The sequence below is a fragment of the Hakea prostrata genome, chromosome 9 (assembly GCF_041222555.1).
Source record: "Hakea prostrata isolate BN-2017 chromosome 9, UWA_Hpros_2, whole genome shotgun sequence".
In the NCBI taxonomy this organism is placed as follows: domain Eukaryota; kingdom Viridiplantae; phylum Streptophyta; class Magnoliopsida; order Proteales; family Proteaceae; genus Hakea; species Hakea prostrata.
The window spans coordinates 2,209,483-2,231,138 of record NC_142608.1 but is presented as its reverse complement, the minus strand read 5'-3'; the positions used below and the strand labels follow the sequence as shown (position 1 = coordinate 2,231,138).

The following is a 21,656-nucleotide window of genomic DNA, read 5'->3' as shown; positions in this document are numbered from 1 at the left end:
GGTTGTTGGCATCTCGTTAGCTTGAAATGCTATGGTATCGTAATCTGCAACATAGTCTAAAACAAACATTCCCACAAGGGATGATTTCCAAAGAACTAAACAAATAATTCAACAACATCTATCCACATACCTAAGGCATGAGAAAATAAATGTAATATAAAATATAGGTGTAATGCAAATATAGTGATGCTCCTACACTCTAACCAATGCAAATCTCTAACTAGGTAGACACACATTAAGGTACACCATCAGCCTCCTGTGGATAGCCTCACACAGACTCCGAGGCTCCAATCGAACTGGTCGTCACAACCAAGGTATATGTATATCAGTTCTCTCATTGACCATGGCTAGGGATTATGGCTATACTCTCTCACCACAACCGTTGGCATGAGAATTGGCTTGTGTCAGGGTAACACATAGTCTAATGCAAAGTCATCTACTTAATCACACTGTTCTAGGCTTAGAAACCTTCCCTATGGCACCGACCAACTCGGTTCTGTTTCCTCCCCTATCAGGGTCAACGCATCCTATGACATTGACCAACTTGGACTACACCTCCCTTAACCCTATTGGTCATTCACATATGATTGGGGAAACGGGGGAAGCTCTCATGTCCTCTCACGGGTTGGTTACTGGTCTTGAGTGCTCATGAACCCAACCCTATCATATATATTCCTACAAATGAATGGCTCCTATGGTGCGGTTGTGTCCCTTCATGAGTTGGTTACCGATCTTGGGTACCCATCAATTGAACACCGTTGCACGGGTCACTCGGCATCAATATCCTTGCCAACAGTGTAACGACATGATGGGTAGTACCTAACCATGTGCAAGTAGACACACTAGTGTGCAACCTAATCTACATGTCCATACTAAGGTTTTGAGGGCAATGATTATGCCACAACTCCAGGTCAAGTCCTGCAAAACATTATTAACTGACACTCAACCATAACACATCATGACTCAGTAAAGCATAGATTGAGCATGATTCTAAGCAATTTTAGATCCATTTATGAACAATAGAAATATATAATAAGAACATATAACTCATCATGAATGTTTAATAATAAATCAAGCTTCAATCTTATGCATACATAGTTGAATTTTCTCACTTGACGAGTAGATTATAACCTTTCAAGAGTGAACCAAACGGTGGCCTAACACATCCCAATAATTCTAAATAATTATTGGTTTGTGTTATAATTACCCTAGAAAGTCATGCATTGAATCATGGAATAAAATTCCAAACAAGGGGTGGGTTGCCTCGGAAGACCCCTCCAATTGAACCAAGGGGTAGGATAGCCCCAACTAGAGCAAGCACTTGAGGAGACCCCTCCAGGCTGCACAGGACAACAATCCAACAAGTTTTCCGTTGGCTTCACAATTTGGTTTCTAACGACTTCTAGATCTATTAAGGGTTCCCAAAAACTTCCCTAAACATGGTCTAATCACATAAGTTGATTTGGATCTCAAATTCAAACAAGAAACAAACGAATGATGATCTAGGCCTATCAAAAACTTATTGTGAAGGAAAATTCAGCCTTTTAGAGTGATTGGGGAATCACTCATATTGCTAGATCTGACCAGGTTTAGGTTTCCTTCGATTAGATTGATCTTCCCTCATGGTTTGCTCCGTCAATAATATCAAAATAGATGAATTAGTAAATTGGAAGAACTAACATCAAAAGAGATGAATTAGTATGGAGGAAATAACTACCCATCAATTTCGTGGTTAGAAACTCGAATCACATTTTTTACCAGTTCCGCAATTTCCTCATTCTTTGAAACAACTTCTTTGACACGTACGAGCTTCCTTTGACGGCTGTAAATAAAACAATCCGTTTTAAGGCGAAAATGGCTTAAATAAGGGTCTATAGTGCAAAATCTCAGAAATACCCATTTTCACCTATAGGCACCAGAGTGGGTCATCCGGGGCTATCCATCCAATCGACCCACCCCTAGAATTGCTCAAGGAGTGGTGTTTTCTTAGGTGGTTGCTTCGTGGCACTACTATACCACTTAGCACATACTATAGGAGGGTCATATGTGAACTTGGAGACTTCCCAAATGCACCGTCTTTGAACTCCTAATCCACCTTCTCAGTCTATCAATGTTTGTGCCAAATCTTCTTTCAAACTGAGTAAAACTTCAAATTCTTCATTTCCACCATCCAATTTTATTGATTCAGTTTCTGATCCAATGGTTTCTACTTGGATAGCCCACAACTGTCTTTTACTTGTGTTCTGAGTTTTGAAACCGACAAGATAAGTTTTGGGTTAGGATCTTAAGGAGTTTCACAATAATACATTTAACAACATTAATCTTTATGATTAATGGTCACTTTACTTGAGATGGATTTATCTGGTTGAGAGCTAACCCAGCTAACTTTTGACAAATTTTATCCAAAGTCAGACATTGACAACCACTATGGCCATCTTCCGATTCCTTAATATGCATTGCTAAAAGATACCAATGCTGGGTTACAGATGGTTAATCTGCTGCAACGACAACAGAACATCATAGACAGTGACTCAGTTAGCCCAATGGTACGATAGGTCTTAATCATTTCACCAATAATTTACAAAAACAATGAAGATGTAAGACTTTCAGATTGTTAAACCATGATTGGTGACTGGTGATGGCTCTGATTCCACTCATCACAAACAAAGTCGATGGGCTTGATCGCCAGAGGCAATGGAAAAGTTCACTGTATGTTAGGAAAAGACATTGTCAGAAGCACTCGACAGAAAGTATGCAATGCCTGCATGATGTTGTTTAATAATGGAGACCAAATGAATGCATAATCTAGTGAACTTTCAAAGAAACAAGTTAATGGTGGACACCATGTGAACACTCGAAGGACAACAGAGCATTATTCCACAAACCATATCCATTTTTTGTTGTTTTATTAGAAGGAAGAAACCATCAACATAAAAAAATTAAAATCCAGGTAAAACTATCTCTTTATAAACTGCATTTTGTGGCTTAAGATGTTGTTGCGTGCAGAATTCTGTTCGTTTGTACGATCAGCCAGTTCTCGATGTTCATCTGCACGGTCAGCTTCGTCCAGTACAAATGTGCTCGACCAGGTTGGTCGAGTAACACCTTTGAAGCTCAAGTCAGTTGGTAAGCAATCTAGAATCCAGAACCTTGATTGCAACGGGCGAGATAGATCTGAACTTCTGAAAACTTACTTACCCTCTTCTGAGCATGGACTAGCGTATTTGTAGTTTTGGTTACCTGAGCTAAACATGGGATCCATAGGTGCCAAGAGCAAGTGCTGCAATTCCTGCTTCGAAATTGGGGCTATGTGAGGGAAATACATTCACTAAAGAGGAAAAGCGGTGAGAAGTAAATGGAGAATACCAGACATGACAGCAATTCGGGATGTTGTGAGCATGGAACAAAAGTTCGTAAATATCGCCCGGTTTGCTACCGGGCGAACTGGCGAAAACCCCATATAGAAAATCTCGCTTATTATTTTTAGGTATTTTTATTCAATAATTTTGGTCAATTTGATGCCTATCCTAATCTAATGCAAATATGTGGTAAATTTAAATTATTTTCTAAAAATTATTCTATTTAAATTCTCCTACATAGTCACATTTAATATGTTACTTTCTGAGGCTTACATCATTCAGACATAATTGGAATGATTATCCATTCACTCTGAAGATTCTATTACAAGATTCATTAATAATTTAAATTGTTTCCATAAATTATTTCATGTATACATTCTTCCCTAATCACATTTGGCATGTTGACTTTTGGTAATTTTTGCCCACGAGTTTCAGGGATATTTTTTGTCATTTTGAACCCAAATTTGATGCCTATCCTAATTTGTTGCAAATATGTGGTAAATTTAAATTATTTTCTATAAATATTTCCATTTAAATCTCCTGCATAACCACATTTAATGTGTTACCTTCTAAGGCCTAAATCATTCGGATATAGTTGGAATGATTAACCGACGATTCTATTACAAAATCTCTTCATAATTTAAATTGTTTCCATAAATTATTTCATGTATATACTCTTCCCTAACCACATTTGGCATGTTGACTTTTGAGGACTAGATTACTTGAATATAGTTGGTAAGATTGCTCATTAATCTTGAAGATTTTGCTATAAAATGTCTTCCTATTTATAAATTATTCTATGTAGATTGTCCTCCTAATTACATTTAGCACATTAAATTTTGAGTCTTAAATCATTGGGATAGAATTGGTAAGATTGTGATAGAATCGCGAGAGAAATCACCTAAAAAGTGCAAGAAATAACAAAAAATCACAAATAAAAAAATATAAAAAAAACAAAATTTCCGAAATATCACGAAATATCGCCAAGAAATCGGCGATATCTGCAATATATCGTTTCGCCCCCTGGTTTCGTTTCGCCAGGGGGCGAAACAGACGAATTTCGCCAATATTCGCCGAAATATAGTTCCATGGTTGTGAGAGTCTAAATCATATCTTCTGCTCAACACTTTTCTGCCACAATATCAAGTGGGACCTACAAATAAAAAAAAATTAAGAAAGGTCAAACCCATAGTGGTACCATAGGTGTCAGTTGCTTGAGACAGTGTTCAATGGATAGCAGGCCATTTTTATGATGTCTTACCAAGTAAGACATGAACTTAAAAGATTAGAGGATTCTTTGGAAAAAAAAAGTGTTCAGGAATGATTGCTATCTGCTCTCTTGAAACATATTCTGAATAAGGTGTGAATTATAGTAGGTTAACAGTAACTTTCTTGTACATATAATTCTTTATGGAATGAACAAAGATAAGATCTATTGAAATAAGAACAAGTCTATGGTTATTTTACCTGATTTTATCTGGAATATCATTGCTACTGCAGTAACTTTAATTACATTTTCTGCCCAGTACATCACCCTATGCCAGATGTTTGATGGCCACTCAGTTGGAATCCAGAACTGTTTTCTGAAACTCTTGCAGAAATTTGGTGAGAAAGAAATCAGGTAGCTCATGGATCTTCCTCTGTTTTTCGACAATCTTCATTGAGTTTCTTTTTCAGGTTTGGTCTCGTTCAGAAAACCTGTAACTTCGTTCGGATGTAAGTCATCCATTGGTGATAAAGCATGTTTTTGTTCTGTGACGGTTGTCGTGAGAGGGTTTTCTACCATTAGGATATGGGAATGGGTCAAAACCAAATGACCAGGAAACACATTTACGAATAAAACCAGTAGATTATAGCTATCATTATGTAACATGCAAAAAACAAATTTGCGAATAAAACCAGCAGATTATAGTTATCATATATATAACACACGAAATGGCCTGGGAAGGCGAGGCATATAAGCACATAAATCATAATGCGTAAAAATCGCTTTCATATTTCGAGGTTTCCAAGTTCTCCTCTAGAGATCTCCTTTTCATGTTAAATTAGAACTTCCAAATTCTAGTGTGAGATTTGGTTTGGTTCTCTTTGTTGTGTGTTCTGTTTTGGTGGTGACAGCGTTGAAGATGAAGAAGGTGGAATGGTGTACTATTTACTGAATTTACTGGTCAACAAAATTTCTTGTAGCTGAACTTTGCTCTGGGCTGGTAGCTTTGTTGTATTATTTTTAATATGATAAAAAAAAAAAAAAAAAAACAAAGGTTTTATTTTATTAGATTTATAACTTCGTAAAACTTTTCTTTATTTATTTTAAGAAAATATTTTTATTTATTTACACATCGGACTTGAAGTTAATTAAAAGGGGTTGCCTATTATTTTTGATTTATAATAATAAGATACACGAGCAACATAGGTAGTGGGTTGAATCTGGTATAAAATAATACACATCTATTTGATGGTTCAATCTGGATCTTTAGATCATGCGGCTGAACAATTCGACGACCTAGATCTGAATGTAGTTATTTGTATCTCTACAGAGAGAGGTGCACCCATACGAATAGAGTAATGAACTATTCTTGGGTTTTGTCTGTGCTTTGCAAAACCTGAGGAAAATAATTTTGAGTTGGGTTTCTTGGTTTACTGGGAGACAATTTGTCAAGTACCTTATAGGTGGGGGCAAATTACACCATAAGGACAACAACTATAGTGATGCACCTAGAAATTCCAGCTTTCACACTGTACTTTCGTGCTCCTAATACTTGTTAATTTGCGGTGTTCATATCTCCAAGATTCAGATTGAAGGAGATAACTTGGGCATTATCAACATCGTCAACAAGACCTAAATGTCTCTTCCCTGGAGCATTATTCACATAGATATAAGACATTTTTTTCTTCTTCTGGATAATCCCATAGAATACAGGGCATACGGATTATGTCTCATCAGTTTCAATAAATTCAGCTTATACATATTGCTAGGTATCTTTTAATTCAGCTTGTACATATTGCTAGGTATATTTTGTTTGAAAGTATTTGAAGTGGGGTGAAAATTTTTCTACAAAATTCCAAAGAATGTCTTATTTGGTCTAACCAAGAGGAAAAATCAGACAAACTTTCTTAGGCTCTTTTTAATATTAATTATCATTCTCACTTATGAGGTTTTTTTTATTATTTTAAGTTGTTTGACATCTATTATCAGTTTTATTTTTATTTAAAATAACAGAAAAACTTTCAAAATCCATAATGAACTTTTTGTCTATTATAGATTATGGTGAGAATTTTAATCTCTTCATTTATGCACTAGTTTACTTAAAATTTTATGGTTAAGATGAGGGTAAAATAGTCAATACATATTTTTTATATAAAACCATACTTTTCCCTCTTTTATTACTTGTTCACTATTATTCTATCATTTTTATTTTGACACCAAACTTATTTTCCATTTCATAATTTATTTTTGATAAAATTCACCAAACCATTTTTCATTCTTGACCAATAATGAATTATTGTATTTATTTCTTTTAAATAAGCATAATAGAGAATGATAATACCAAAAAGAGCCTTAATTAGAAACTCTTTTTTGCTGGTATGACACTCTTACTTTTTCACTTCACCTCCTTTTAAAGTCTCACTAAATTAGTAGGACTTTGTGAAAAAAATAAAAAAATACGATAAATGTGGACCACCTTTATAGCTCTTTTTTTTTTTTTTTAAGAAAATATTTGTAATTAAAAATCCTTTTATTTCCTTTCTTCTTTTTTTTTTTGGTTTGCCAACCCCGGTTTATAAACCGATGGTTCGACCCGCGTCGCACACCTGGCTGTGGTGGGTGAATCTCCCAGCGCAGATTTTTTACATCCACAAGGATTTTATACCAAAACCTTGCTTAAGCGAACCAAATTGCTTACCACTTGGACCAACCCCCGTTGGTTTTCTACTCTCATATCTCACTATATATAAATTTTATATAATGATTTTTTTTCACCCTTTTATATCTAAGTAAATAAATAATTAAACAATGCTTAAGGCATCGTTTGTTTGTTGAAAGATATTTTGTTGCTGATTGCGTTGCTTCAACGTGCAAAAAACCTCTTCCCTTTTTTATGTAGTTTCCCGCCCTGTATTTTGATGGTATCCTCTATTAATAGATAATTTAGATTGTACGTTTTTTGGGTAGAAATTTAAGTTGTATGTTACGTAGAGGTATTGAATTTGAGTAAATGTTGGTTTTACTAAAAGGGGAGAGAGAGAATGTATGTGTTTGGAACTTTCTTTTGATATTGAATAAATTGTCAACACAGAACTGTTATAGTGCTGAAACCAACACTTCTTAGTGTGAAGAGGTCGTGGGCATGGAACATTTTCTCGCTGAAAATCGGTGAAAATCGGTGATTTCGCCCCTTGGCGAACCGAAAGTAGAGGCTAAACGAAGTTTTTAACAAGTTGCCAGAAATCGCCGATTTTCCGAGCGAACCAGTATGGATTTCATGTTGCAGAATAGGCTTCTTTAAACATCACAGGTAACTGTTGTTTTATCTCATTCCAGTTTATCCAAATGATCTCATATAAGTATCTGCAGCAGAATTGAAAATTAACCAGAGATCGAACAGAGCATAAACGGAATAGAAAGGGTAAAAAATATGACAACAAAATGAAAATGATACGTGAAACAATGTTTATTTTGTTCTTTGAGAATCTCAAAAATTACTATTTACAGAGTTCTACAGATCTAGAAAAGAAAAATCTGGATCTCAATTGAGACCCCAACAACTCAAACATATGACTTTCCTGAGAGATTCCTCTGATTGCTTCATCTTTCCATTATCAGCCTTTCTATCTTCTTCTCTGGTGTCTCCTCTCGGTCTATCGACAACCCCATGTCAACAACCCAGCAACCGAGAAAAAGAACCCGACGCCACCACTTCCACTCTTAATCCCTTTGTGAGAAACTTGTTAGTCCTTGCATCGCCGACTACTGTCACTATACGTTTCTGCATATGCATGTATGTTAGCTATAGAAAGAGCAGAGAGGAAGAGAGATTGAAGGAGGTGTGATCACTGATCAGGCTTTCCTTATATGTCGAGAATAAGGTTTTTATAAGGAAGGAGGGCGGGCGATTCAGTACATCGCTCCTCTATATTTTTTGATATTTGTCCGAGATGAATTAAATTTCGTTCATTGGTCGTGGCTTCAACTCTTGCTAAGGCATATTAATATCCTTATCCTTCTACTTAATAAAACCTCTATGTACAAAAAAAAAATAATAATAATAATATATATTTATTTTAGCTGCAAATTTTCTCTCTAGAGTTTATTCTTCTGACGTTTCAAATTATATAGAGTGTTTTTATTAGTGAGTCTCTTTGGTGGACCATAAACAAATGTTGGTCCCTTTAATATAATATATTACATATGGGTCACAAGCAAAGAAACACCTTTAGTTGCCGTTAAATATATTCAATTTTCAAACGTAAAAGAAACAAAGTGTCCCTCAAGTGATTTGATATATTGGGTTAATATATAGTTTTAAAAAGAGATAATGGATCATTAAACGTTAATTATATCTAAAAAAAAAAAAAGGAAAAAAAATATAACAATACAATGTATTAAATAACCTGAAGGACATTTTGGTCCCTCCACATTTGAAATTTGAATTTAACGGCAACTAACCGTGTATTTAGTCTGGTTATGATCCACATGTAATATATTGAACTAAGGAGACCTAACATTAGTTTTGATCCACTAAGAGAACCCACACGTAAAAAACTCAATTATATATTAATTGTATTCCTATAGAATAATAGGGACAAGTATGACTCATATATGTATTATGGTTTTCAGAATTCTCATATTAAAATTCTTTACTTCGTAAAACTCTCTTATTATTATGATTAATTTAACTAATCAGTTATTCAAGAGAAAACATAAACTTTACGACAATTGCAAAATTATAATTTAGTTTACAATTAATTCTAATAATTAATAAAAAAAAATGTCTAAAATCACCCATATGCAAATTGAATATATAAATATTGAAACTGAAAATTTTGGAATAATCATTAATTTGTGAAAAAATAGACAGTTAATATTGTTGTGAAATTAGAGAAAAAAATTACCTGAAATTTTCTTCTTATTATATGTTAGCAACATTCCAATTGCCTCCAATATCTCAAGTTTATTCTTTAAAGAAAGATAACCAAAGAATCATAGCAATAAAAAATGATAATAGCCGCAAACATGCTAGGTTATCTATGTTAATTTTGTATGGTTATTTATTATTTTTAATCATGCATAATGTGCTAATGAACAAATTAGTTCTAATTTACTATATAAAAAAAATGAAATGAATGTGTTTAAAACACCTTGTGTATTAGGTGTGATAATGATGATTTTTCATCATTTTCCTAATTGTCTCTAATTTGAATTTTTTTCATAGTATTTATTAATATGATTTGAATTCTTTCCATATTATTTCTTCCTCTCATTTGAATTCTATTCATTCATCATTTATTTCATTTGAATTTTTTCCATATCATCATTATCCTAATTTGGCTTGATTGATTTTTCTATTCCTAATTTGGCTTATTGATTTCTCTATTAAATCATTTTCTGTATTGTGTTTTCAAAAAAACGTTTTCATGTATTGTATTTTCATGTTTTATATATTTCTTTTATTGTTCATAGTTACATAACAGCATGAGATGTATGTTGCCTATATATTTAAAGCTCTCTCATATGAAATCATTCAACCACTTTTCTTATTGAGGTTGTTTCTTAATACATGTTATTCGCATTTTTAATGAACATCACAATTTTAAACAATTCTTTTTATTCATTTAATTTCATTTTTATTCGCTACTTTACATTATAGATCGGAATATTATTTGCCTTTATAATATATCCAACAACCTTATAACTAATGGGTATGGATCACCTACGAGTATGATTTTGGATAAATTTATTTGGTTGAAAGCCGTCCAAATCTAATTTTAACAAGTATTACCAAATATTTGAACTAATTGATTACCAAATCATATATATGAGATATATTACTTACCTCTTCTATCTGATTTTTTTCTTTCTTTTCTGCACGTTCATATATGGCTATACTACATATGCTACTGGAATTTTACTAGTTCTAAGTAAAGAAAGAATATAGACCGTTTCATAAAACCAAAGAAACGTTTACCTGAGTAAAGTTGCGAATTTATTCACACGACATGAACCGTTGGGATTGAAACACGGAAATTGAAGTTTTTTTTGGTTCAAACTTACCCTATTAAAGTGGAACTTGTGGCTGTAACCCAACGACTGTAACTTACCTTCTGTATTATATATATACAACAGATCCTAATCACATGTCATCGTGAGGAGTTCTAAAGCATATTGAGTTCTAAAAACAATGTCGTCTGTGAAGCCTGGCATTCTTCTTGCTATTCTCTTCCTTGCAGTAATTCTGCACCAATCAGGTACCATAGACCATTTTGTAAATGAGTTTGATCTGTGATCTGTGTTTACAGGCTTATTAGAAGTTCTGTATCTAAGAAGAATGTAGATAATATGATTGTGTTCTCTGGTTTTTAAATGGTAAATGATTGATGATTTGTTTATTTACATTTCTAATCTTGGGTTCTTGCCCACTCTCTATGCCTGTTGACTTGTGTAATCTTTAGATGCGCAACTGGAGGAGTGGTGCATAGCTGATCCACAGACACCAGATGATGAGCTGAAGGCGGCCATGGATTGGGCTTGTGTAAATGGTGGTGCTGATTGCACTAAGATACAACTAAAGCAGCCATGCTACCTCCCAAATACCCTGATGGACCATGCCTCTTATGTCTTCAACAACTACTTTCAGAGATTCAAGCACAAGGGAGGAGATTGTTACTTCAATGCTGCTGCCATCATCACACATGTTGACCCTAGTAAGACCTACAGAAATCCTTCTTTTACTCTTCTCTAACAGACTGAATCTATTGAAATAAGGTAGTTTGAATGTCTATCAAGTTAAGACACCATTAGTCACAAGGTGCTACAGTAATAGTAGCTAGGGGTGTAAATGGGTAACCGACATCCGCTCTCGAATTCGAATCCGCATTCGTTTAGCTATATCCGAATCCGTCCGATTATTAAATTCTTAAATTTCAAATCTAAGCCTCACAAATAAAATGGTTAAGAATATGTATATATATGCCCATTTAGAAGAATCTGATTAAAAAATAATTGTCCGATTATCATTCGAATCCGACTGAAATCATCCGAAAACTGATAGGATATTATTTGAATCCGTCCGAATCCGATCCATTACACCTTAATAGCAACAAGTGCCTTAAAAGCATGTAAAGCGTAGGCTAATGTGTGACATGCCATATTTCATCTTTTTCTGTACAACATGCATTAAAAAAACTGAGTGATGGGGTTTTTATATCTGCTGGAATTTATACTTCTGAAAAAAAAAATTAAGAATAGAAACTTACCTTTGATAATTCATGTGAGGGCTACTATGAGTATGTGAAATCCTGAATTTCCATGTGATAGAACATCTGTAGTGACAAAGAAGTAGATGGCTCTGAGTTTATATTTGAAACATGCATGAACCCAACTTACAGAGTGCCTGTTTACATGTTTTGAGTTCTCTAAAGTCACCTAATAGATTGCAATCACAACACTCTAATTCCTTAATCACAAGCTTTCTTTTTTATTTTGTTGCAGGTAAAGGTTCATGTCATTTTGAGCTTCTTCCATGACATAACGGTTGGAGGATCTCTAGCCATAGTTCTAGAAAGTTGGAAACTGATCTTTGCAAAATAGTTTCTTTCTGCTTTTCTGGTTGAGAGGATTCATGTATCAACTATGTTATGATATTATTCATTACTTATGGCAATGTATTAGAAGAAAGATGGTGAAGAAAATATAATATTAATAATCTTTCTTTCAAAGATAAAATTCCATATTGCATCAACTATTCAACTGTAGAATCTTCAATATGTGAATCAAAGGCAATCAGATGATTTAGGAAGTATTTAATGATCATGTCAACTTAAATTGTCATGCAACTAAAAAGGTACTTGAAGGTGGTGTTTGGTATGCATGTATTCATAGAGAAAACCCGTCTTTCAGAATATTTACTTTTAAGAAACTAAGCTATAAACAATATATTTTAAGGCCCCATGCTATAATATTGCAAATCTTCAAACACCTTCAGGATAGCAAGACCAGTTTTCAGCCAAGGGAAGGATAGCAGCAGAGGTTCTTATACACTCAGACTCGTTCCACAGCTCAGATCAGTGCTCCAAATAAATTTGATTTTTTTTTTGAAACGCCCTAATTCATATATCAAAATGACATGCTAAATAAATCCTGAAAAACACTACATCAGATAAGTCTTCCGAACAATGCAAAATTGTTGATTTCCATATTAACCATTTTTTAACTTATAAAAAATATTTTCTATAAAAAAAAACCTATAGAGGAATTTGCGAAAAAATTTAAGAGGTATATATATGTAACAGTCCAAGACTCAAGGAAATGTATACATAATTTGTTCTATATAAAAGTAAAAAGAAACGTATGAACCCCTTTCTTTTCCTTCTCAGTTGGGTGACTGATCTGTCAAGTGAACAGAATATATATATTTTTTTTTTTGTCTTTTTGGCCGTTTTGATGCTTTGAGGTTTCTTGTTGTTGGGGATTCTATTGATTCTCAAATCTCGGTTTATATTTTAACCCAAAAGAAAAAATCTGCTTAAATGGATGACCATAGTGACCTTCATACCTAGTTGTTATCCCTGAACAGAAATTTCCAATATTGATCATGAGAATTTGGTTTCCAGATATAGATGCCAATGCAATGCTGCTATAGTGATTTCTCACGGCTGTTTCCTTGATTTATGCATTAAATTGAGGCTTTAATATGCCCAAGTTATGAGTTATCACCAATGGTTACACTAATCATTATATTTTCTGCTATGTGCCCAAGCTTTTGTGTTTTCCAAATGGCAATAAGGTTTTTTTTTTCCAAAAGAAAGAATATAGACGGTTACGTAAAACCAAAGAAACGTTTACAGGAGAAAAGCTGCGAATTTATTCAATATTCTCACGGTTTCTTCTACTTGATTGGATTGAAACTCGAAATTTGATTTTTTTTTTTTAATAAATTCAAACTTAACTCTGACTTAGCCACTGGTTATGGTTCAGTGGGTATCACTGTGACTTACCTTTTGTTATATATACAGAGCAGATCCTAGTCACATTCCACTGTGAGGAGCACTAAACCATATTGAGTTCTAGAACAATGTCGTCTGTGATGCCTGGCATTCTTCTTACTATTCTCATCCTTATAGCAACTCTGCACCAATCAGGTACCAGACTATACTGATCTGCTTTGATAAATGAGTTTGATCTGTGTTCTTTGTGTTTAGACTTAGAAATTCTGTATCTAAGAAGAATGTAGATAGTTTGATCTGTGTTCTTTGGTTTTTAATTGGTAAATAATTGATGATTTGTTTATTTGCATTTCTAATTTGGCCCTGTTGATCTGTGTTATATCTTTCTCCTTGTTCTGGAATCTGTCATTTGGGCAAACATTAGATGCGCAACTGGAGGAGTGGTGCATAGCTGATCCACAGACACCGGATGATGAGCTGAAGGTGGCCATGGATTGGGCTTGTGGGAAGGGAGGTGCTGATTGCAGTAAGATACAATCAAAGCAGCCATGTTACCTCCCAAATACCATGAAGGAACATGCCTCTTACGCCTTCAACAGTTACTTTCAGAAAATGAAGCACAAGGGAGGAAGTTGTTACTTCAACTCTGCTGCAGTCATCACACAGATTGACCCCAGTAAGACCTAAAGAAATCATTCTTTTACTCATTTTAATCAGATCGAAACTACTGTCTAATTACCAAAGAAGAATTATGTACTGCTAGAATTCAGATGCATGGATTAGTGACCTATTGAGATCGGAATGGCTTAATCAGCCCAGTGGTTTAGAGCTTCTATGCTGATCTGATTGCTAGAACTGTGTGTCTCGCCATGCCAACATAGGCCATAGCAGGTACTAGTGAGCACTAGGTAGTTTACAGGTCCATCAAGTAAGACACCATGAATCACATGGTGGCTACAAGCCTGCAAAATGTAGCCTCATGTGTGACAAGCCATGTTTCATGGTTCCTTTTACAATGAAAAAGCTTGCATTAAAATAACACTTGGGTGATGGGGGTTTTACCTCTAACGTAATTTTTAATAACTTACCATTGATAACCCATGTGAGATGCTTCTATAAGCATGTGAAATCCTGATTTTCCATGAGGTGGAACCTCTGTAGTGACAAAGTAGATGTCTCTTAACTTCATCTTTGAAACATGAAACTCAGAGAGGCTGTTCATAAGTTTTGTAAAGTCTCCTGATAGATTGCAGAAGCTGATTTTTTTTTGGTAGCATTTAAGCTGGTTAATATGCATCATTTTCAGTTTGTGAATTTGAGATCATAACCTTCCTTTTTTATTTTGATGCAGGTCGAGGTTCATGTCATTATGAGTTTCTTCCCTGAAATAAAACAGGAGGATGTCCATCTGTGTTCTAGGAATTTAGACAGTGAGATTGGCGAAATAGTTTCTTTCTGGTGAAAGGATTCATGTATCAACTATGTTATGGATATTTATATTACTGTATGGCAGTGTTTAAAAGAATGATGGTGAAAAAAAAAAAGGATAATCTTTTTTGAGAGGTTAAACTCCATTTCCATCAACTATGCAACTGCAATACCTCCAATATGTCAATCAAAGCAATTAGAGATCAGATGATTTAAGAAGTGATTAATGACCATGTCAACTAAAAAGGTAACTGGAATCTGTGTTTGGTATTTCTCCTCATAATGGATTCTGGGGCCTAGAATGTATCCAAAGGTGGAAATGAGAAAGTCTGGCATTCAGAATAAGGTCTAGAGCATCCTAAAAATGCATAGCAAACACAACAAAAATCTTCACCAAAGTACGTTTTCGATTCACACCAATTGCAGCTCAACCTACAAACTGCTTAAAAGTCAGTTTCGGTATGATTTTCTTAAAATCAACATTAGATTTTCAATCTTCAATCGGAGATAAACAATTCAACATCCAACACTGATATCACCATTATTTTCATTTACTTATTACCTCTGTGCTTAAGGACAACCTGTCCATTTGTCAATTAGAAGTGACATTCCAAGCTTTGTAACCTTGAGAAAACAACTGTATATGCATATTCAATATTAAGCATGCAGTGGAAACCATCCAATCCCAAACTTGCATTAATCTTTTCTCTTCAATATCCTAACTAGAGCATTTTGGTAGTTCTTGGTATAAAGCAAAGATGAGCCTTGACACAGTCTTGATGAAGTTTAATGTCTAGAAAAGCAGGGTTGCCCAGGCACCGATAAATGCAAAGCCTCCAACGGGAGCCAAGGTAGAGTATTTTCTGTCTTCAAGATATGCAACAGCATAACACCTGCAAAACCTCAATTGGAATAACCTTTTAGATTTAAGAAATTAAGCTAAATTAAGCTAGAAACACTATCAATTGAATATGAACAATTTATTGGAAGGCCCCATGCTCTAATTTTGCAAATCTTCAAACACATTCAGGATAGGAAGACCAGTTTTCAGCCAAGGGACAGATAGTAGCAGTGGTTCTAATACAGACAGACTTGTTCCCATGCCCAGATAGTGCCTCCAAAAAATGAAAAGGAGTACTCATTTTACAAGAATTCACCAGTAGTTCCTGGGGAGGGCAGACCAGTGCACCTTCACCCAATAAATGTTACAGTCACATGCTAATGAGTGGAAAAACAATGAATTCTATTCATACTGGGAATTCCAATAAGTTTCTAGGATTATGGAATTTAGTCTTCATCATAATATCCATTCCATCCATTTGGCAGAAAAATGAAAGCAAACAGACAGTTCGGAATCAGAGTTGCGAGAATGATCTGAATTCTTATCAATGACTACCATCACCAAGAAAAGCGAAACTGTCATTAATGACAGATTTTTTCTATTTATAATGAGGTTAAAATCCTAGAGTTAGAAAAAAGAAAAAAAAATCAAATATATAAGACCCTACTGTAGATAATAATCCTACAGAACTGAACACTAACGATCACCATGGCCATCCTCCAGTTCCTTAATATGCATTGCTGAAAGATACCTATGTTGGTTAAAGATAGTTTATCTGCTGCAAGGATGACAGAACATCATAGCCAGTAACTCGGTTTGTACAATGCTATCATAGTTTTCAATCATTTAACCACAATTTACAAAATTATTGAAGATGTAAGGCTTAGATTGTTAAACTGTGATTGGTGACCAATGATGGCTGTGGTTCCACTCATCACATATGTCAATGGGCTTTGATTGCTAAAGGCAATGGAAAAGTTCCCTCTATGTTAGGAGAAGACATTGTCAGAAGCACTTGCCCAAAAATGTCCAAAGCTGCATGAGACCATTGATAATGGAGGCCAGATGAATGCATAATCTGGTGAGCTTTCAGAGAAACAAGTTAATGGTGGAAACCATATGGCGAAGGACAACAGAGATAATTCAACCAACCATATCCATTCAATTTGCCCTCAGATTTTTGCAACTACCAGCAACAGTTGCAAAATTTGAGGATGTCCTAAATTATGCCTCAGCTAATTCATGAACCAGGCAAACTCTGAGAAGAAGGGCCAGAAGACTTTCGGGACCTAGCTGCATGCTAAGTAAGTAGAAATAGAAATCTATCATAGGCCACTGTAAGATTAAACATCCAAGGATGGGATAAAAGAGAGAATATGCAATTATTTTGTTTAGGAGTCACATGAAGCATGCTTTTCTTCTGATTCATCTCATCTCCATGCTTAATATAAACAAATAATTATTATCATTGTTGTCAAGGTGCCCCTAAATGTCCAGGCACTCTTCTATTTCTCTGATCTATCTCATCTCCATGTTCAATAATAGACAGATATTTTTTGTCATTGTTGTCAAAGAGTTGCCTTCATGTCCAGGGACGCCTTGTTGGTGTCACCTTGATATAATTCTCTCAAACAAATAGGATTGCCTAGACTCTGAAAGCTATGTCTTCCATAAACTAGCACAGTTCAAACTAATAACATCTTAGTGAGTTCAGATTGCTACCCCCATCAGTCCCCACAAATCAGAATGAAATTCTATGGAAACCTAGCATGACTGCAAAGAACCTACAAAAGACCAGTATCAAGTAAAAGGGGAAAAAACTTGTGATTAGCACTTACGTCCCCGAGAAAGCCATAATTCCAGTCGTCAGAAGGCCACCAAACTACACCAAGACACAAGAAGATAACAAAATATGATTCAAGAGGATGAAAATTTGAAGGAGGAACAATTTCCCGTTTCTATATATCGACAATCAAAACTCATCGACTAATTCTGTTCCGGCGGATAACATCAAAAATTATAAGTCAATGGAAATGGTACTTTACAATGTTGGGGTTTTTTGTCATGGGAGCAGCAACCAATGCAGCCGTGTGAATCAAGTGGTAGAGGGATGCAGTGTGCCAAACCTAAATTTTCACAAAGGGAAAACAAACCCAAATGAAATAAAAGCAATCAAACAAAATTCTCAACTGGATTACTTCTTCATTTTCTGATTTTCTATTAAAGGAAAAGATGATCAACATTGAAAAATTAAAATCCAAGTAAAATTACCTCTTTGTAAACTGGGTTTTGGGGCTTGAAGACATGGGATCCATAGGTGCCAAGAGCAAGTGCCGCAACACCTGTTTCGAAATTGGGGCTATGTGAAGGAAATCCTTGATTCACAAAAGAGGAAAAGTGGTGAGACGGAAATGGAGAATACCAGAGATACCAGCGACTTTGTGCCAAAGACGAGGATCCATTGTCGCTAGAACAGGTGTGCGAGCTTTTTACAGAAGATTAGGGCACGACTTCGTCGCCTGGAATTTGAAGTTCAACTACGAGGGGGAAGGTATCAGTTGGGAGGTCAAGGCTTTAAACTTACAGTAAAGACGTCAGAGGATTTCCAACGCTGTCAGTGTCGGAGGAATCTCCACCCTGCGTTCCAATAATCCAACAGGGTCGATTTAAAACTGGAGTTGAAACAACCTGTTTAACATTGAACCGAATGATTCATTTTGGTCTTAAAAAAAAACGAGGTTCAGTCCAATTTTTTGATCAGTCATCATCATCAGCGTCACTATGATGCAAAATATGATTTGCAGAGTTAAGAAACATAGAATTAGGGATTTCTACTGCAATGTGAACGCCCAGAAGTGAGAACTCGTAAGATCAAACTACTACCAAAAAATAAAATAAAATCAACTCGCTCACCAACCCACTAAGCGTGTGAGTATGCTTCCATCATATCTTCGATCCATGTCCCCCACCAATCACCAATCACCCAGAATTTTTTCTTTATTTTCAGAAAAGAAGGGAAAGGGATAAAGCATCGCCATTGCTAATTGCTTGTGTCTACTTCTTGAGTTGTTACTTCTTACATAAGACCATACCTTGGCGACACCCGTTAAAGTATATCCACGAAGCTCTTCTTCTTTTTTGGGTGGGGTGAAAGTGTCCCACAGAGCTACTTTTTCTTGGTAAGATCCCAGAAATCTTTAACAGAGAAGAAATGGTTCATCATAAATTCCACCACTGTCTTCCTCCAGTGAGAATTTAAGGCGCATCTCTCTCTTTCTCTGTCTCTCAAGTCTCAACTCTCTTGGGTCTCAATCCCTCAGAAATCAGGTCAGTTAAGTTTTGCCTACGCCCAAGAAACGCTCTCTTCTCCCCAGAGAGAAATATCGAATCTCTAGCTATATTGGGAGTTGGGACTCTGTCTGCTCTGCCCGTATCCTTTGTTCTGTCACTTGTCCTTAAATGCAAACCAAGATGTCTGGGTTGTGAAGTTCACTTATGAATGACCTTAAATTTGTAGGGTAGGGTAGGGTCTGGTATGGTAAGTTAAGGCTTCGTTTCTCGTTTGTAGGTGTTGCACGCAAGAAATGTCATCAGATTTCGTTTTCTACAAATGGTGAGCGTCTGAGGAATACGTTTTTTTGTCATTTGAAGGTTTTGCTTTGAGCTTTGTCACTTGATTGTTGGTGAGAGGGAGGTGTGAAAGATGAGTTCCAGTAGAAGTACCGGTATGAGAATGGGTGTTGGAGTAAGCCCAGGAAATGTGATAGTCTACCATGGAAGTAATTTGAAAGTGGTTGATCGGAGATTGAGGATTGCAGAGTTGGTCCTCAGGTGTGTCATTTGTGGACTCGGAGTTCTTGCAGCCGCTCTTATAGCTACAGATTCACAGGTCATGGAGATCTTCTCAATCCAAAAGAAGGCCAAATTCACCGATATGAAAGCTCTAGTGTAAGTCCATCTATCTCTCCCTTAAACTAACCTTAACAGGGAACCTGAATTTTTCTTCTGCTCTTATGCTTCCTCGCAGGTTCTTTTTAATTCTTATTTTTGTTCTTACCAATAAAAAATTGCTAGTTTTTTTTTTGTTAAAATTTTTGATTTATCCTTTGCTGAGGAACCTTCCTTCGTTCAGTAATGTCTTTCTGTCTCTTCCCTTCCCTAGTTCACTAATGGCTATTTTGTCTCTCCTAATTTTGGCCAAGCCTTCCCAGTGGATATCTGCTTACTGATTCACCAGAAACGGAACATGCATATGACCTCTAACATGCATTAACATTCAAATTTGTCTTTGAGAGCATAAACATCAGATCAGCAAGTGTAAAATTGCTTGTGTTAAGGGGAGAATGTGTGTGGAAGAGTCTTAAACACAGAGGATTCTGAGAAATTGACAAATTGAATTGGAGCCAAACATGCAAATCCAACCGGTGAATTCTAATACTGATGTGGAGGGTCAAGCATGCTTGTCCCTCATCATCCATTATTAAGTAGGATTTCGTTCTTGGTGTATATTTTTTGACCATAGACCTGACTGATGCATCCATACACGCAGGTTTTTGGTGATAGCTAACGGGATTGCAGCAGCTTATTCCTTCATCCAAGCATTGCGTTGTGCTGTGAGCATGATAAGGGGAAATGTTCTCTTCAACAGAGCACTAGCATGGACCATCTTCTGTGGTGATCAGGTGAAACACTTTCTTGAAAACATGTTGTGTCATCTTAAGACAAGAAGGGACGGAGGAGTGCAGGGTCTAAGAACCTGAAGTTGGGATTATAGATTGGTCTGACTGGGATAGGTGAGAAACTGGTGAGAATTGGCCAAAATATACCATAATGCTATTTTTTTGGAAGGTAATTGGCCAAGCAGAACACCAGGGTTTCAAGAATTGGGGCTACCCTCATTCTTTTCTAGTACAAAAACTAGGGTTATTGAGGATTGCAATTTCTTGTTCTTGAACAGGCTGATCCAGTCAAATCTAAACCTGACTTTTGAAACACTAGAGGGAGTCGCGACCTCCCAAATTAGAATCTTTGAGGGACACCATTCTGAAATTCTGAACTATGATAGAAGGGTTAGAACTTGGTGATACTTGAATTAATTTGTTATGTATCTGTCTTAAATTATCATAATGTGATCATAATGTGGCCTGCGTGACATAGGTGATAGCTTATGTGACAGTGGCTGCATTAGCAGCGGCGGCACAATCAGCGGTGATAGGAGAGTTTGGGCAGTCAGAGCTACAATGGATGAAGACATGCAATATCTATGGGAAGTTTTGTAACCAAGTAGGTGAGGGGGTTGTGAGTGCAGCTGTGGTCAGCCTTGGTATGGTCACCATATCCTGTATTTCAGCCTTCAACCTCTTTCGCTTGTTCGGAGGTTCTTCTAATAAAAAGTAAAGAACAACACTTATGGTGGAAGCCCCTAGTTTGGTAGGGATATAGTTCCCCTTTACAGTTACTCTACCTCACCAGTTGTATACAGAGAAATTGTTGGTTCCCTTATTACAAGTGCATTATGTCTCCCTGATTGTATAATCCCGTGTATTTTGATCTTTTCCCACTTCAATCAGTGTATCAAACAGAGTAATTAATATGATCTTTGCTTAATACTTGTGCATCACATCTTAAGTAAGACTGGTTGGATAACATCCACTGGTAGGGATACTCGTATCATTCCATTCTTATACTTCTTTTAGTCCCTTTCTGGGTTGGAATTTAGCAGGATATTAGAGCATGTTTGATCAACGTATATTGTGAAATTTTGATCAAACCATGGTTGAAAACTATGCTTGCCGTGAGGATAATTGGTCTTAAATTTGAAGCATACATTTTGGGAAGAACATTTGCAGAACTGATTTGTTTCA

The 21,656-nt window shown here is 35.7% G+C and overlaps 4 protein-coding genes across 4 annotated transcripts; 3 read left to right on the top strand and 1 right to left on the bottom strand.

Moving 5' to 3' along the window:
• Positions 1-10,759: 10,759 nt before the first annotated feature.
• LOC149003998 (glucan endo-1,3-beta-glucosidase 12-like) lies at positions 10,760-12,104 on the top strand. Its single transcript, XM_089168569.1, has 3 exons — positions 10,760-10,826; positions 11,031-11,282; positions 12,070-12,104. Exons 1-3 carry the CDS (start codon positions 10,760-10,762, stop codon positions 12,102-12,104), a joined length of 354 nt encoding a protein of 117 aa, XP_089024695.1.
• Positions 12,105-13,599: 1,495 nt separating this feature from the next.
• LOC149003997 (PLASMODESMATA CALLOSE-BINDING PROTEIN 5-like) lies at positions 13,600-15,122 on the top strand. Its single transcript, XM_089168568.1, has 3 exons — positions 13,600-13,718; positions 13,948-14,199; positions 14,875-15,122. Exons 1-3 carry the CDS (start codon positions 13,652-13,654, stop codon positions 14,907-14,909), a joined length of 354 nt encoding a protein of 117 aa, XP_089024694.1. The 5' UTR covers positions 13,600-13,651; the 3' UTR covers positions 14,910-15,122.
• A 168-nt stretch (positions 15,123-15,290) lies between these two features.
• On the bottom strand, positions 15,291-18,516 carry LOC149003996 (uncharacterized). The gene is made up of 5 exons (XM_089168567.1): positions 18,215-18,516; positions 18,064-18,134; positions 17,838-17,918; positions 17,631-17,674; positions 15,291-15,844 (listed from the first exon to the last, which is right to left on the bottom strand). Exons 1-5 carry the CDS (start codon positions 18,252-18,254, stop codon positions 15,745-15,747), a joined length of 336 nt encoding a protein of 111 aa, XP_089024693.1. The 5' UTR covers positions 18,255-18,516; the 3' UTR covers positions 15,291-15,744.
• Positions 18,517-18,523: 7 nt separating this feature from the next.
• LOC149003995 (CASP-like protein 2B1) lies at positions 18,524-21,406 on the top strand. Its single transcript, XM_089168566.1, has 3 exons — positions 18,524-19,740; positions 20,342-20,474; positions 20,950-21,406. The coding sequence occupies exons 1-3, from the start codon at positions 19,496-19,498 to the stop codon at positions 21,187-21,189; spliced, it is 618 nt and encodes a 205-aa protein (XP_089024692.1). The 5' UTR covers positions 18,524-19,495; the 3' UTR covers positions 21,190-21,406.
• Positions 21,407-21,656: the final 250 nt, after the last annotated feature.

Excerpts from the sequence above, each read along its gene's own strand:
- LOC149003995 (XM_089168566.1), top strand. The coding sequence starts at position 19,496 with ATGAGTTCCAGTAGAAGTACCGGTATGAGAATGGGTGTTGGAGTAAGC. Across the intron at positions 19,741-20,341 it reads ACCGATATGAAAGCTCTAGT|GTTTTTGGTGATAGCTAACG; the intron begins GTAAGTCCATCT and ends CCATACACGCAG. Across the intron at positions 20,475-20,949 it reads CCATCTTCTGTGGTGATCAG|GTGATAGCTTATGTGACAGT; the intron begins GTGAAACACTTT and ends TGCGTGACATAG.
- LOC149003996 (XM_089168567.1), bottom strand. The coding sequence starts at position 18,254 with ATGGATCCTCGTCTTTGGCACAAAGTCGCTGGTATCTCTG. Across the intron at positions 18,135-18,214 it reads CAAAGTCGCTGGTATCTCTG|GTGTTGCGGCACTTGCTCTT; the intron begins GTATTCTCCATT and ends ATTTCGAAACAG. Across the intron at positions 17,919-18,063 it reads AAAACCCAGTTTACAAAGAG|GTTTGGCACACTGCATCCCT; the intron begins GTAATTTTACTT and ends GTGAAAATTTAG.
- LOC149003997 (XM_089168568.1), top strand. The coding sequence starts at position 13,652 with ATGTCGTCTGTGATGCCTGGCATTCTTCTTACTATTCTCATCCTTATA. Across the intron at positions 13,719-13,947 it reads AGCAACTCTGCACCAATCAG|ATGCGCAACTGGAGGAGTGG; the intron begins GTACCAGACTAT and ends GGCAAACATTAG. Across the intron at positions 14,200-14,874 it reads CATCACACAGATTGACCCCA|GTCGAGGTTCATGTCATTAT; the intron begins GTAAGACCTAAA and ends ATTTTGATGCAG.
- LOC149003998 (XM_089168569.1), top strand. The coding sequence starts at position 10,760 with ATGTCGTCTGTGAAGCCTGGCATTCTTCTTGCTATTCTCTTCCTTGCA. Across the intron at positions 10,827-11,030 it reads AGTAATTCTGCACCAATCAG|ATGCGCAACTGGAGGAGTGG; the intron begins GTACCATAGACC and ends TGTAATCTTTAG. Across the intron at positions 11,283-12,069 it reads CATCACACATGTTGACCCTA|GTAAAGGTTCATGTCATTTT; the intron begins GTAAGACCTACA and ends ATTTTGTTGCAG.